This window comes from Octodon degus, unplaced genomic scaffold, assembly GCF_000260255.1.
Source record: "Octodon degus isolate 3935 unplaced genomic scaffold, OctDeg1.0 scaffold00210, whole genome shotgun sequence".
NCBI lineage: Eukaryota > Metazoa > Chordata > Mammalia > Rodentia > Octodontidae > Octodon > Octodon degus.
In genome coordinates this window covers 3,508,232-3,524,479 of record NW_004524786.1, presented here as the reverse complement: position 1 = coordinate 3,524,479, position 16,248 = coordinate 3,508,232, and the positions used below count along the sequence as shown (strand labels likewise).

The window sequence follows — 16,248 nt, the reverse complement described above, 5'->3', positions numbered from 1 at the left end:
GGGGAGGGGAGGGGGGGAGTTAAAGACGGCTGCTTTCTGTCTTGAGTAAGTGGGTGGACGGCACCACTCACTAACTTATGAGCCACGATGCAGTAATGGGAGAAAAGCAAGTTTTGTGCGACTGTTCAGTCACTTGGCCCTAAGCACTGGGCTCACGCGGTCCCCGGAGGGGGCTCCTGCCCCTCTCAGGTGCGAACACAGCCTCGGACACATTTTCAGAGCCTCTTTAGAATCCCTGTCCTTTTCCGTCTGCCTGCAGCCTGGTGCATCCCTGCAGCACTTTGGATCGGGCGGCTGGCGTTATGGATTTGTTAGCTGCTGATACAATGCACTTTCTGCACAGGCCATATGCGAGGAGCGGCGCTGGCATTCAAGAAATGTTAAATAATAATGTAAATGAGGAAATTTTCCAATCCCAATAATAAAGGGATCCAAGGAACATTGACGCAACTTGCAATCGTCGAAGCTGTTTGCTTGCCTTGTCACCGTGGGACAGTGACCAAAGTGATGCTAATCTAAATGTCATCTAGAAAGAATACTAAAAATATTATGATGAAAATTAAGTACTGCAACCTTAGGAGCTGATTTTAAAATGAGAAGATATAGCGATTTACATCTGTGGATTTCACGATCGCCAAGTGAACCAGCTGAACACGCTTACAGCTCCCTGTTCTTCCTTCTTTTTTTTGAAAACATGGGCTTAGTTTTTAAAAGCTGGCCCAAACTAATGTTCTTTCAACCAAAGGGTCTTATACTTTGCTCTGCATTAGAAACACCGAGATTTTGTGTTCAGGAGACTTGGGCACATCCGGATGCTTTGTATTGGAAACTCTGTGGGCAGGGCCTGGGACCCAGCATTTTCTCTCCTCCTGCCAATCATTCAAATGCGCCTCCAATTTTGACAACCAAGCCTGAAACAAGTGTCTTCCAAATATCAAACACCTTAGAATACTGGTGTAGGGGTCAGTATGAGAAATATAGAATCCTGACTCCCTCTGAGACTTAGTGAATCAAACTGTTGGAGGATGGGATTTAATATTTTGCATTTTAGCAAACTCCCTAACTGTACAAATGGAGTATCAGCAGGGGCACCTGCTATGCCTTCAGGCACAGAGTGAGTTTGCATAAAGAAACAAAAAACCTAAGTGGAAGAATAAAGTGGTCCATTACTTCGGAGTTTGATTTAAAACAGGGCTTCTTGAAATTGGCGTAAGCAGGATTTGAGCTCTGTTTGCATGGGGATTGCCTGGGCATTACAGAACGGTAAACGGTATCCCATAGCCTTGACCTACTTGAAGACAATAGCATGGATATGAAAATAGAAACGTCTCTGGACACTGCCAAGCTCTACCTGGGGACAAGCCACTCCCCTGTTAAGCAGCACTGTTCTAACAGAAGCCAACTAAGTAGATGTGCTCAAGCCACATCGTGCTGGGGACTGGGACCAGCAAACGCCACCTGAATGGCCAGCTACATCTGGTCCTGATTCAGGGGCTCCTGACCCATACAGGAGAAGAGGCACAGGCTTCCAGAGTCTGCAGGAAAAACTTGGTCTGTGGCATACAGGCACTTACTGACAACTTCTAGCTGGCAGGGGCTGTTGCACTAATAATATCTAAAATAATATCTTATCTAATTTGATGCTGGTTTTGAGATAACAGGAATGAGATTCGCTGCTCATTGAAATTCAGTTAGAGGGGTCGTCTGTTTACCAGTCATGAATTCCTTTTTCTTTCCCTTTGTAGTGAGGGAGGTCATACTCAGGGTCTCTGACATGCGACACAGCGTGCTCCTGCCAAGCCACCTATGAAACCTATGCATGTCTTTTAAACCCTGGGGGCGGACTAGATAATAGTCCCACATTCAAATCCTGGTTGTGCATGGTGAAATAGCTTAGGAGTATGATTTCCACAATACCAAAAACTGTTAATTAGTATCCAAATCAAACTTTCCCCCAAGTGGTCTAAAACTCCAGGCAAGTTCACTGTCTCCATAAAGCTAGTTATGTCGGGGGCCATTCTCTCATGGGGTGTCCCAGGCCCTGAATGGAAAGTGCTTCAAGGTGGATGATTGTTGCAGCATCCCACCTGGAAATGTTGACACAAGCATCAAATGGTGTCATAGGCCACATACTATGCCAGTCTTGAAAGGACAGAAAGGGAGAGTGGCTACAAGCACAGGCCCTGCAGCCAGCCACAAAGCCAAGTTCCAATCAGGCTCAGACTACTATTTGTTGCAGTGCTTCAGGCAAATGTGTGAATTTGAGCCCTGAGGTCACATCTAGTGGAGAAGGGCTAACAATACCTATTTCACAGCAGTGGAATAAAATAAAGAGAAAATCAAGCTTCTCTTCTGGAGGGTTAACAACCTAAGTTTGCAGATCAAAAACTAGAGAAAAAGAAGGGCTGCAAGGACAGCCAACATTTTGACCCTAGACTTTCAAGGTCAGTGAGGACTCAGGACATAGGAGAATCTGTACTGTAACATCATGTAACTCAGTGGTGTCCCAAATTTTCTGATCAAGGAGATTATGGGGCCAAAGAGGAAAGTGATCGATGATGTAGAGTGTGCCTAAGGAGAGTCACATGGAGAGAAACCATTCTCTCAGGCTTTCACAGAGACCACATTGGCCAAGCAATGGCCGTGACTCATCCACATGGCTGACACTGACAAAGGTTCTACAATCTGAGGTACAGGATCTCAGGATAAATCCTGAGGGGATTTCACTGACCTTATCAGACCCAAAAGCTACAACTCTTGTTGCAGAGGTCTTGCTTTACCTTGGTCTTAACCATCCAGCAGAAAAGTATAAAAATGAAGTATAAAAAGCAAAGCCATATTAATAGGCTGAGCTGTAAAAGGCTCAAGTCAACCACTTCTGACATTGCCAGTCCTACAGAAAACCCACCACTATTATGGACTGCTGGACTATTTTGGAATATTTTGCTGAATTCATACACCTACAATATTTAAATTACAATGGAATACCCTTCTCTGACAAAACTAAACAAAAAAAGGGGATACAAATGAAGGACCATTTTGTATCTGCATATTCAAAATAGTTAGGTAAGATATACAACTACTTTCTCTTAATTCAATGAGAAAAAAGATTTGTTCTAATAATGTTTGGACAGGATATCATATCTGCATCTTGTACTCTGAATAACCACTATGAAGACAACAATATGCAATGTATTAATTATGGAAACTGTCCTACTAACCGGTTTTGAAACTGTCTCATTCCTATGTTTCTCAATAAAATTATTTAAAAAAAGATAAAGACAAAATCATATAACATGCATCAAAAGCACTTTACACAGTGGTTGGAATTTGGCAAGTATTTTTAAAATGGCAATGGTTATCCTTATTTTGATTGAACCTTAGAAAATGCAACCTTAGAAAATGAGTGGTTTCATTTCTTTTAAAAAATTATTTATTTATTTATATTTGGTACAGGATTTCACTATGCAGCTCAGACTCATAGTAGTCCTCCTTTCTCAGTCTTCCCAGCACTGGGATTATAGGCATGTACCACCATGCCTGGTTTTTGGCTGGCATGGCATGCGGTACCAGGGACTGAACTCAGGACCTTGCCAGGCAGGTGCTTAGACTGCCAAGTTATTGCCCCATGAGCTGTTTCATTTCTTTCTGCAACCCACAGAAGACAATCTTAGAGATTAAAAAAATACTAAAGACTCTACAGTTCTGTTTGCTTATTTTACAGGTAAGAAAACCAAGATGTGGGAATGAGGCACAATATTCCTGAATTTATGAAGAACAGTTTCTAGCACTCAGATCTTTAGAACTTAGGTACAGTGTAGCTGCAATGCAAAGAGGAGAAGCCTTGGATTTGGGACATGTGGATTTGCCACTTAAATATATTCATGTTCAGTTTCATCCTATGCCAAGTAGGTGCAAAGATGTCTAGCCTTAGAGTTTCACAGCAAGGGGGAGGATGTTGCAATAATTTGAGATTATTCTGTAAGTTGTAGAAAACTACCACACAATGGCTACTTAATGAGTTCATCTTCATTCTGCAACATAACGTAAGCATAGACCCTGAAGCACATGCACTCCTGTCAGAGAGTGGGGATCCTCTGGCATAACTTCCATGGCACAGGAACTAGGACTGCCTTGAGCAGGTGTTGTTTTTCACAGTGGCCACTTGCTCTTGGCGTTACAAAAGCAGCACCTCGGACAGCGGCCAAGGCCGCGTCCTCTTCAAAAGCTTGATAGTTCCATCAGCTTTTTGCTTGGAGCACCTGTGACGCTCCCGAGCACTTTCTTCTGCCCACAAGCCATTATTTCCTTGAGTCGATGATGCTCCTAGTGAGATGCAAACAGAAACTCGACTTGCATCCTTATGTATTGCCACGAGGGTCGTGAAGGGGCTACACAGAATCAGGACTCACTTTGACCTTCACCATTGGGTGAGCATAGACTGGTAACCTGCTGCATTAGCTAGAAAGCAAAAGTTTGCCTTTTCATTTGGTCTGTCTATATGTGAACTGCATACACGTTGGGGCTTAGAAACATTTAGCAAAGCAAGTCATCCGGAAGAATAAAGCATATGGGCTGCAAACTTGGGGGAGACTGACAATGCTCGAATCCGAGTCATCAGGTCCAAAACGCCAGCAAATGTTAAGGTGTCAATGTTAATTTGGGACAAGGGCACAGAAAGTGAAGAAGAATGTAGAGACACACTGGAGATGCTGAACAGAGGAACCCCAAGAGGGAAAAGCGTCAGTTTATCAAGTATGTAAAAAGACAGCATCCCTCAAAGAAACAGGAAAAGAGGCAAGATAAGTCACATTTTATAACCTAAAAATGCTTTAAAGATAACCTCAGAATGTAAATGATTCTACTAAAACCCATTAATTTGGTGTAAGCTTTATTTTGTGTCCTCACTATATGTCTTTTTTTGTGGTAAACTCCTTTTCATGAGATGACTGAAGAACTGAGAAGGGTTTGCTGAAAATGATAGAGCTACTATAAATGTACAGGCTTATCTGATGCAATTTTTTTTATTCCTTAGAACATAGTTCCAAGGGGCCAGGGATGTAGCTCAGTGGTGCGGTGCCTGCCTGGCAAGCTCTTGGTACACCCCCACCCCCATAATTTCAAAATTATAAAGCATGCAGTGCCTGGTATGACTGACTTGGTAAGGTATTATGCTCCTAACCAAGCACCCCTAAAAACAATGTGATTCACAATTTTGTTTACATATTGCTCAGTCTTTTCAATATGAACATGTTTTAAAAATCACTAAAAACCTGAATCAAATTCAGGTCCAAGACGCATTATTGCCCATTGTTAGAACTTTTTTTTTATTGTAGATTTTTACCTTCCTAAACCTCTAAAGGAACAGAGCCATCAGGAATACTCAAAGCTTGCTGTTTGCAAAGGTAGATGTGGTGGGCTGGGTCAGGGGGAGGAGGGAGGAAGGGTGAAGGACAGAGCAAGACCCAAGCAGTACCCGTGCGGCTGCTTACCTTTTGGGCTCTTGATTGGAGTGGGTTTTGGATTCCTTTTTCTTTTTGGATTCTCTTTTGGTATCTTTTTTAGTCTCTGGTTCAGATGCAGAGGGAATTTTGCTCCCTTCAGAGTCTGCATTGGGTAGCAGCCCACCAAGGCACACATGCATTTGTTGACTTTTGAGAGGGGAGGTAGCGCGAGGCATGCACAGAGTGTGGCCAGCCACCGGAGCACCAAGGGCACACGCACATGCACGGACAAAGGAAAGAGAAAGAAGGGCACATCACCAAGCAAGAGCAAATGCATTCAAACTAAAATAATAAGCAAAAAAAAAAAAAAAAGATGCAAACTTGCATAAGGAAAATCAGAACTGAAAAGAAAATAAGAAATCCCAAACTGTTTCCATGACAAGATGTATAAACCTAACTGTGAATCAAGTGGCAGTCTTACAATATGAAATCCAGACAATGTGTATCATAATTCATGATGATGTTTACCAGGGAGTTTACAAAAACACTTCATTATTTTATAACACTTTCTTATTCAGTAACATATGTAGAATACAGTGTGACAACCCAGAGAATATAATGCAACTTCTCTCTCTCTCTCTCTCTCTCTCTCTCTTTAAAGAATTCAGTCCAAGAGGCTGTAACAGATAGTCATCAAAGTGTACATATTTATAAAAAGCAGCGCTAGGCACAGATACACCCCAGGTATCAGAGTTTTCATGCATATCACTTGTGTAAATAAAAGGTCACGCACAGGATTACTGAACCTCATGACAATAGGAGGTGAAGACAGCCTCGTTGTCTGTTAAATATTCAAACCTACAGTGCTATTGTTGTCTGGCTCTAAATACTGAAGTTGCATTTCATAAGGATCTACCAGCACTGGGGAGAGGCAAAGCACAGAGCAAATCCCCAGACACAGTGTTCCAGGGCTGTGCAGCTGGCAAAGATGAGGGGGACTGCCACCGCTCTGAGTCAAAGAAACGTAGCTGATCTTGGACTTTCTCCACTGTGGATGTCCCTAGAGCAGTGGTGGCGAACTGTGGGACTCATGCTGCTGCTCGATGCTTGCTGGCATCCAAAGCTCGGAGGGGTTCACCATCACTGCCCTACAGCAACAGCGCTTCCCCCAAAGGCTGGCTTTCCAGAGCCACCTGGCTGTCCCCCTGAGGAGCCTAACCTGGCTGCTGGGTGGGGTGCTTCGGGAGAGGGTGAGATCGTCTTTTTCCTAATGTGAGGCTCCATACACTGGGGAGGTAAAGTGGCTGTGGCAGTATGGAAATATATTCCATGTCTCCAGAGCCAAATGGCAATGTTCTGAAATTATCTACGGCTCTGCATTATGCAGAACATGGGCCTCTTCCTCCAGGAACTGGGCAAGGTCTACAGAAAGGGAGTACTTAGAACAGAACCAGGAGGCTTGGAGTTCTGGTCTCATCTGTAAAATCTGTAAAGCGAGGCGGGTGATGAGCCTGGGATCTCTGCAATTCTTCCCACCTCTCTGGTTACATTACAAGTGTTATTGTCATCTTTGTCTTCCAGCTTCACCTAGCTCGTTCAGCACTCAAGATGTGCCTGGCTCCTTCCTTCCGCAGGACCATTGTACACGCTGTTCCTTTTGCCTGGAACCACTCAACTCCTACACACGCGTCAGTTTTCAGCTCCAGCGTCATCAGTTCCCCAGGGAGGTCCCCTGCCACGCTGCTTCTTTTTTGAGTCATGCTCCTTGTTAAATTCCACCATGGAGGTTTACGCCTTCTCTTCCAGCACTGACATTACCGTGATCCTGCCTGTGTTTGCTGTCTTGTTTTCACTCACCACAGATTCTGACTGTGACCCAAATCGGACGCCAGGAGGCCGTCCCTGGCCACTCATGGGGTGAAGGGTGACAACGATGGCAAATGCTTCTGTAGCCGTCAGCACATTCCAGGCACATTGGGAGCTCTTTGTGTCTTTGCACCCTCTTGGGGAAGCTACGAAGACACTATTTTCCATTTTTACAGACAAGAAACCCAGGGAATGGAGGGTTAATTATGAAACAGGCTCACTGATGGTAGTCAAGGAGCCCCGATTTGAACCCAGTTTAGTCTAATATCAGAGGCCACATTAGAAATCCTCGCCATTTCTGTATAGTGTCTTGAAAAGAAGAAACTCAGTTAGACCTCTTGTGCTCTGTGTCTATCTCGGTGTCCATCTCTGTATCTGTCTCTGTCTCTCACTTTCCATCTCCCTGTCTCTGACTCTCTCTCTCTCTCTCTCTCTCTCTCTCTCTCTCTCTCTGTCTCCCTCTCTCTGTCTCTCCCTCCCTCCTCTAGTATGTGTGCTGAGTGTACGTGTATGTAGTACCACTGAGGGCATGGAGCTAGACTGTTAGAGGTGATCCTAAAGTCTGAGACTTTCCAGACCCCCCGGCACGTACCTGTTGCCGTGGACATGTGACGCACAGAAGGCAAAGCTGTAGTGGAGAAGGGTGGGGTCGATCGTGGTCCCGTCCTCTGCCCGCTCCAGCAGGTCTCTGAGGTAGCAGAGATGTCGGTGGCTCCCTCGGACTCCATTGCGGGCACAGTATTCGTCTAATACGAACACCTGGCCAGGACTGAACCAGCCCTGTGTGGGGAGAAAGGAGAGGTTTTCTTTTAAATACAGGCTGCTTCCTGGAGAGCCGGGAGCCCTGGGGTGGGTGTAGCTAGCAGTGGCCTGGGGGAGGAGCAGGGGCCAAGGCTCACGGATGTCATTAAACTCCAGCCACCCTGTGTGCTGCGTGTCTGTCCTTACACAGGGCCCGGGGGGAGACACTGACATGCTGGCATGTGTACAGGAGCCCTGAGTTCAGGGAGGACAGAGAGCCCTGCGGGCGGGCAGGACAGGGCCAGCTTCGTTCTGCAGGTCATAGAAGCCTGGGTGCAGGGACTCACTCAGGTGCCCCAGCGCAGGCAGATGCAAGACCCGCTCAGCTGGGCTCACAGCTTCCGGCTTCCCTACTCTGGAGCACGAAGGAGTCTTACAGCTGCTGGGAACGTGTGAGAGGTAACAACAAACCTCACAAAGATTATGTTTTCCAGTTGATCAGACATGGTTCGATCAAATGGAGAAAGGCATCTTATACCCTTTCCACAGTTTTGTTTCTTTCCTCCTGGTAATTTCATTTATTTTTATTATATACTTCCTTGCTATGAGGTCAGCTCAAAATCTGCTGTGAAGTAAAATCCACATTCAGTGGCAGGATGGAATAGAATTTGTTCCTCTGTTACACACTTAAGAAAGCTGGTTGGGGCTGGGCAGATAGCTCAGTGGCATAAGTGCTTGCCTGGCAACTGCAAGGTCCTGAGTTTGATCCCCGGCACAAGAAGAAAAAAAAAATTTAAATCTGGTGCACAGAAAGGCCAAATGACTTGTACCTGGGCCCACCTCAGGCACAGCCTGAAACCAAACTATAGTTTCAGGTTACAGTCATCGAAAGCAAGAAATAAATCAGTTTGGTTGTGCTGTATAAGTTTAGAACGTAGGGCTGTTTTAAATGTGAATTTCATTTTACTTTGAGGGTCTTCTATGAATCCTATTTTGGATATCGTTCCATCTTGGGAGGGAAAGAGCAAGAGGGGAACGTGATGGGATCCGGGGGAGGCCACAGAAGTGCGGGGCGGGAGGTCGCTGCACAACCCTCTCGCCGCATATTAGGGATCCAGGGAATCTTCCACTGGCACCACGCAGCTCTGCGCCGCATCCAACGAGAGACGGCATCTCTCCTATTTCAAATTATAAGTTACCGCAGAGGGCGGGAGAGTAGTCGAGGCAGCGGGCTGCCCCGATAGGCAACTTCTTTGCCACTCCATCTGCTACCCCAAATGCTAAATCTTAGAAACAACACTGCTGTGAAAGATTAAAATATATTTTCTACGACTCAGATGACACCAAGTCTTTTGTAGATGCCAAAATAGCTGCTTTGAAAAGAGTTGAAGAAATATCAATTAGGAACTGAGTCGAAGACACAGAAAAATTTATGTATCCCTGCTGGTCGGTCTCCAAAACCAACTGAAAAAAAGGCTGTAATAATAAGAAAATGGACTATATAGAGACAGGAGATAAGGTTCATTTTAATTTTCTGTAACTCGAATAATTAATAGATTGAGGTGTTCAAACAGAGCAGGAAGCTATTTTACCCTGTTTATAATTAATGTTTGATTTTGGAGAATGTTTTTAAGCCAATAATGACTAGCAGGAAGCAAGCTTCAGTATTTCATTTCTGCTTCAACGTTTTTAAGAGGGCATCTACTAACTCATCCTTGTCATTAATTTCCAAGCAAAAGAAAATTGTTTTCTAAAATGGTGCTGTCAGAAAAGTCTTGAAACTAATACACATTAAAAAAAATTCCTCAAGAGAGTGAGGATTATACCTAAAAGAGCAGGATTTAAGTTCAGAGGCATCCATATTCTTACACATTTCATAAATGCAATTTATAATTAACATGAATAATTCCATGATAGGAAAAACATTTGAGAAAATTGCTTTGCAATGCAAGGTAAGCTTTTTTTTTTTTCTTTATTCTTTTTAAAGTCAAAGTGATTTGTTCCTTTCCAATTTGGCAAAGTTCAGAGTTTTCTGATGAAGAGAGTCTAAACCTGAGATAATCCATGTACCATTTACAAGACTTGGGTTAATAAATTATTCTACGGAGTCCTAGTTCTATTTTTAAGATTACTCTACCTACCGTTCTTTATATTTTAGCTTCTGGGACCAAAATATTAATTAATTTACAAAAAAATGAATCACAGTAGAGTTAAGTACAATCATGTAATTTAGTAAAGAAAGAGGAGTCATTGTGCATGCCTATTGATATTGGCAATATGTTAATTAAATTAATACTTCACAGCTGTATTGATTTTAGGGTTTTAGGAGCAAAAATTTTATAGAGTCATTTTGTCATTACCTTTCATCTTTTTCATCTATAAAGTGTTATTAATTTACCTTTAAGAAATGAAGTAATGATTTTTGGTTTTCAGAAGAAAAGAAACCAAGATATTTTTAGGATTTTGAATTTGATAGTCTAAAGCCAAAAATATATCTTCAGAAATCCAGTAAAGATATAATAGCAGTTCTGTGAATTTAACTAATTTAAATCTAGGTTGAAAAATAGGGTTTAGGAAATATTCATGCTCCTCCCGGATAGCTGGATTTCCAAATGGCTCCCGTACTGTGAAATATTCCCTCAAAGGGTGAAAAAGGTGTGAACACTATGAAGAATGAAAGAAAGAAAGAAAGAAAGAAAGAAAGAAAGAAAGAAAGAAAGAAAGAAAACAAGCCACCAAGAAACAAATCGACCTGAATCAATTAAACTTGTGGACAGTGAAGTCCAGGTTTTTTACATATCATTTCAATCTTTTAAAAAGACACACAGAAAACACATTTCTTTCCGAGATAGGAGCCCCAGGTCTGGAGTTGGGAGGGAGGGGCATCTTAAACTCTTAAGACAAGGAGGTGATTTTTACAAGTTCTCCACAAGCAGGTGCCAAACTCCATTACCCTCTTGGGAATATTTCTCATGTAGCAGCTGAGAAGGGGGAAGCTAAGACGGGCGGGCTGGGGAATTGGACGCGTCTCCTCCGAGAGCTTCCCCCAGCTAGGCTTGTTGCTTTGGGAAGTAAAGCTATCTCAACCCAGGAAATTGAGAAAGACACTTGCAATTGTTAAAGGGACTCTGTAAGGGAGCTTCTGACACAAAGGTAGAGAAATATTTCATTTTAAAAATGTTACATTTAAATTGTCATAGACCAAAGAATATACTTGCCAGGCAAGAATAGGAATCATTAAGTCTGTGATCCAAAGTAAGGCGTTGCACCATCTCAAAAAGGGAAGCGTGGTCAAAGTTACAGGGGTTGGACGAGATAAATTCATCCATGCCATGCTTTTGGGCTCTATCTGCGTCTGTTCATTTATACATGTAGAGAGAGACACAATTTAGAGAAACACATCGCATTTTTTTGACATTTCAAATACACAGGAATCCACTAGGCATTATGAACGCTAGCTGTTTGCATGTTGCCTCCCAACAACACCCCAAGATATTCTTTTTACCTCCCATTGTCAACTTGCATCACGTACTGGAGAGTTTACTGCACTGAGGCAAAAATACATTGGCATCAACGTGGTTATCCAATGATCACAATTACAGTGCATTCAGCTTGTTCTTTAAAAAAACTAAGCACAAGACCGGAACTTCGCCTGCATTTCACGAACACTGAAAGCAGATTGGACCTATGTTCCTAATAGCCTAGTTAGCTTTGTAGGTTTTTAATAGATTCTGCCATTCCAGTGGTTATGTCTAGAGCAATTTCTCTACAATTATTGGGATTGTCTGGAGAAAGGGTTCTGAAGATTTTTCAGCAAAGTGACAATATTGTGTCTCCCCTTCCAAATCCCCATTGCCAATTTGATTTCACAAAAGGTTTGAGTCCCCACCCTCCAAAATTAAAAATTAAAGAAAACAAAAGATTTTCATTGAATCCTGGAGACTGTGTTAAATGGGAATTTAGTTTGTGGGAGCCAAGGACGTTCTCTTAGAGTGTGCTTACGTGTTAGCAAAGCGTATGAAAGAGACAAACAGAAATTGACGGGGGGGGGGGGCTGTGAGCTGTCATTTATTGTGCATAATAGTCTCAGTGTGTTTGCTCTCTTCCTTCGGGGTGAAGGCCGTAGGCAAACTTCCTAAGGGCGAACTCATTAGTGTCAACGTGTGTAGCTAAAATACACAACCCTCAGCTGGCAACGTAACTGGGTGGAACCAGCTCAGGCGCCACCAGACGGACCCTAGAAGGGTAGGAATGGAGGTCTTTCACGGTAAAGGAACCAGCTCACCCCACACTTTTGCTCTCCTTACATACAGGCTACGGAGAAACAGAATCTTGTATCAAATCAAGTAAGATTTTAATCAACTCCTTGCATGCGACATTTTATTGGAATGCGGGAACTTGCCAGAAAGCAGCAATCCTTTCAGGGCAAGGGGAAAATCGATTTCTGAGTTGGGAGAAAAAGGGTGTTTGAATAATATTTTCATACGTGGCCTTCATCCCAGGCAGTTTTTTTTTCTTTTCTAATTTCTCTGCTATGCTTGGGGTTAAGCTGTAAGCTTGGGTTATGGCAGCCGTGTGAATTTAAGAGGGTGGTTTTCCTCTTACTGATTTCAGTGTCATCTAAATCTAAATGCACGGTGCGGCAGATGTATACACTCTTATTGTTGGATTTTTGAATCTTCTGTCAATTCTGGAGAAGCAGCAAGTGGTCAGTATTTGAGCAAGATGTGTTGTTTACGCCCAAGATACACAGAAGCAATGTTTCCAGAAGGCAAGCCGAAGAATATGTATTTTAACAGCCAAATCACTCCATTAAAATGATAAAACACCAGCTTTTCGAAGGAATATCACATGTGCAGGAATTGTATTAGAGAATCCACAAGAATCCTCTTTTGCTGGGATAGCTGTCTCAGATGCGTGCTCGGGAGCGTGCTTTCCCGTGAAGCCTGGAGGCTTCACCTGGGAAAAGTGTTTTCTCTCCCTTCGATCTCCAAACTACATTTGTCCTTGACTCCTAGTGGTCAGGAAGGCGAGGCTGGGAAAGCTGGCTGCTCCTGGGGTGAGGCTGTGCTCCCTGTGGCCCGAGGGCTTGAGCTGCCTGCAGCTGAGGGCTCCCCTGGCGTGAGGACATTCCCTGTCCAGGTGGCACCTCTCTATCTCCTTGGGCAAATTCTGCCCTCCCCCCTGCCCCCGCATCCTGCCAATCCCAGGTCAAGTTAGTTCGGGAGAATCGGAGCGTGGATGTGCAGGGACTGCTTCTCCTATTCCATCCTCAGAAAAAGCACCACCCAGCTCCTGCCTCCCAGTTTTAACAGATAGGTCCGACAGTTTGACGAGCATTAGGTTCTCGCTCTAGGATTTCTCAGAAGAGGCTGTAAGCTGCCAAACTGGCCTGGGCCTTACTTCGCCAGGCCAGCGTGGTGAAGATAGTTTGTTGCCCTTTCATTTTGATGTTGCAACCAATTATTTAGGATTTTTTTTTCTTAGCTGTTAAGCGTGTAGCACATGTTTCAGGCATCTTACCCTGTTTTCACTGAGCCTCTTGAAAATTGTTGATGCCACATTTGCCTCGCTGGCCATGACACAGGTCAGAAAGGTGGTTTGGTTACTGTAGGGGGCCTTGGACACAACTACCGCCTCCCCGACCCACCACAGGGGCCAGAGACTCCAGCCCCACTGCCCTAACTGTGGGCTGATCTAAGAGCAATTTCCTTTTTTACTGATATTTTTAAGCAGGGTTACAGAAAAATCTGCATAAGACCAGCCTGCTTTCTTTTTTCAGACAATAACAATCAAAACTAAACGTCCTTGTCCTTTCTGCTCCTTTTTCTCTTTCTCCTGGTCTCTGGCAAATGAGCCTGGGACTGAATTTAGGAAGTCTGGATTCTAGTATGAGCTACGTTTTAAAATAGCCATTGGATGCTATTTAAGTGACTGTTTCTCCGAGACTCAGTTTCCTTGTGTGTAGGGCGAGCGGACTTAGGTCTCTCGGCTGCCATGCACTGTATGTCGATTACCCCTAAGATCCCCTGCACGCTCCTAGGTACGGGACAGAGCTTCATGTGCTGGAGTCTCAGAAAATAAAATAGGCATAGCCTGGATTTTTATTCGCACAAAATTACCATTCTCTCGGAATTAGACTTATTTTCTTAATTGCTCCAATAACTCAGCAGTGCATAGAGGGGTGGCTGGTTCCCGTGAAATCTTGAACAGTTTCCCTGAGCTTATTACATTGTGGGGGAAGGCAGGGTAGGCTGGGAACGCTATTTCAAGGTGTCGATGAAAAGGATCTGCTTTTTAAGTAAGGGTTTTGGTATTTTTTTGAATTCTCTGCTCTATTTCTCACACCCAGAACGGTACCTGGGCCGCAGGAGGCGCCTGACACCTATTTGTTGTAATAGTGAATTTCACCTAAATAAATTCACTTTATTAAAAACCTTTTCTGTTTCTTAACTTTATAGGATACTGTTATACTAAATTCATTGGAAACACTGTATTTTACAGAGCTTGGAGGGCTTGGGTCCCCAAGGTTGGGTTTGAAGCTAGACCTGCCCCTGCTAGGTGGGTATGTGGTGGGTGTTTATTGATTTGGAGTGTGCTTCTGCTTATGTATAAATTGAAGACAGTACTGAGGTTTACACTCAGAGAGATGCTGACGGGCTCTGGTAGAAGGACCTGCAAGGCAACTGGCACACAGTAAGTGCTCAACAAATGTCAGCTAGGCAAAAGCGGCAGGCTCTTGGTGCCCGCAAAGCCAGTTGCAGTTGTGCGTGAGCCAGGACGTGTCTGCAGTTACGGCTCACGCCCCCCTTGCCGTGATTCCTAAGTGTCGCACTGCTAGGGAGCTGGGAGACCTTCTCAATCCCTCTGCGTCACACTCTGGGCTGCCCTTTCATGACCGGTGCCTCTGTCCCTTCTCTGCGTTCTTCTGGGTCGTGCCCCACGTTCTGTGGCTAGGACGTGTGCGCGCAGCTGAACCCCGCGGCAGGCGCTGCGCTTCCTCAGGGCACTTTCTACTGCTCGGCTCGCCCTGCTTGCGCCTGGAGGAGCGGATCTGTAGGAGGGCGTTATTAACTGGCTGACGGTGACACCTCCACTCCAGATAACTTCCCACTGGCTCTATTAACGAGCCACACACATGGGGATTCAGATGGCATCCTGCAAATCCAAAAGTGGGAGCATGTGCTCTTGGAGGAAAAAAATCTTAGAGAGGGAAACAGAATTCTAGGTGCAGGTGTCTCTGGATACCGCTCAGATTGTCTGCCTGTGTCTCCATACATGTCTGCAACCATATGCATTACATATGTTGTCTATTTTAAAATAAAACACTGCAGTGGTCCAGCTGTTCCAAATTCTGTTTCAAAGAACTTGTGGGTGCTTCCCAAGCAACACCACCTAGTCATCCTTGCACTGCCCCAGTCTGTTCTCCCCAGGGCTGAACCCACAAAAGCAAAGGCTCCTTGCAACTCCACTTCCCTGTACAAACAATTGGAGTCAGCGAATTAAAGAGAAAGCAAGCTCTGACGTTGACACAGGGGAGAAAACAGCCCAGAGGAGAGGTGGGAAGCAGTCATCCCGACTTCAGGGCCGTGCGGTCAGGTCCTTTGCCAATCCTTGGCATGTGCCAGGAGAAGGAAAGTGAATTTGAACATTAGGAGGAGCAAGTAGCATCAGCAGGGTAGTGTGGCTGCTGAAGGCCCCAGCAGCGTTGGATTATCTGCTGTTTTGGGAGATGTATACTTGTGCTCTTTATCATTCCACAATATTCTCTCTCCTTCTCTCCTTCCTTCCTTCCTTCCTTCCTTCCTTCCTTCCTTCCTTCCTTCCTTCCTTCCTCCCTTCCTCGCTTCCTCGCTTCCTCGCTTCCTCAGAAATCAAGGATCGACTACACTTTGAGAATCCCCTTCAGTTTTGACCTTTTCCAGACCTGGCTTTAGGAAGTTGTTTCCAGATTCTGCTTGGTGTGCAAAGGCACCCCCAGCTACTGAAAGGGGGTGATGTGATTTCCCAGGCCTGCTTCGAGGGCATAATCCAACACACCTTCCAAGCAATGCCACCTGCTCCACTTCTGGGGCTTAACAACATAAGAATTTTAGAGCCTTTTGGGTATGGGATAGGAGACTGGCTTCCAGCTGCACCTAGATAAACAAAGCTATTATTGGTACCTCGACTACGCTAAGAACCTGAAACCCTAGCA

At 44.4% G+C, this 16,248-nt stretch overlaps 1 protein-coding gene across 1 annotated transcript in view; it reads right to left on the bottom strand.

The window, feature by feature from the left end:
* Cadps (calcium dependent secretion activator) overlaps positions 1–16,248 on the bottom strand; it is a 489,489-nt gene that overhangs the window by 140,906 nt on the left and 332,335 nt on the right. The window contains exons 13-14 of the mRNA XM_023704988.1: positions 11,270–11,406; positions 7,903–8,090 (exon numbers count right to left, since the gene is read on the bottom strand). Of these exons, the coding sequence (XP_023560756.1) occupies positions 7,903–8,090; positions 11,270–11,406 (325 nt within the window). The remainder of the gene's footprint in view (positions 1–7,902; positions 8,091–11,269; positions 11,407–16,248) is intronic.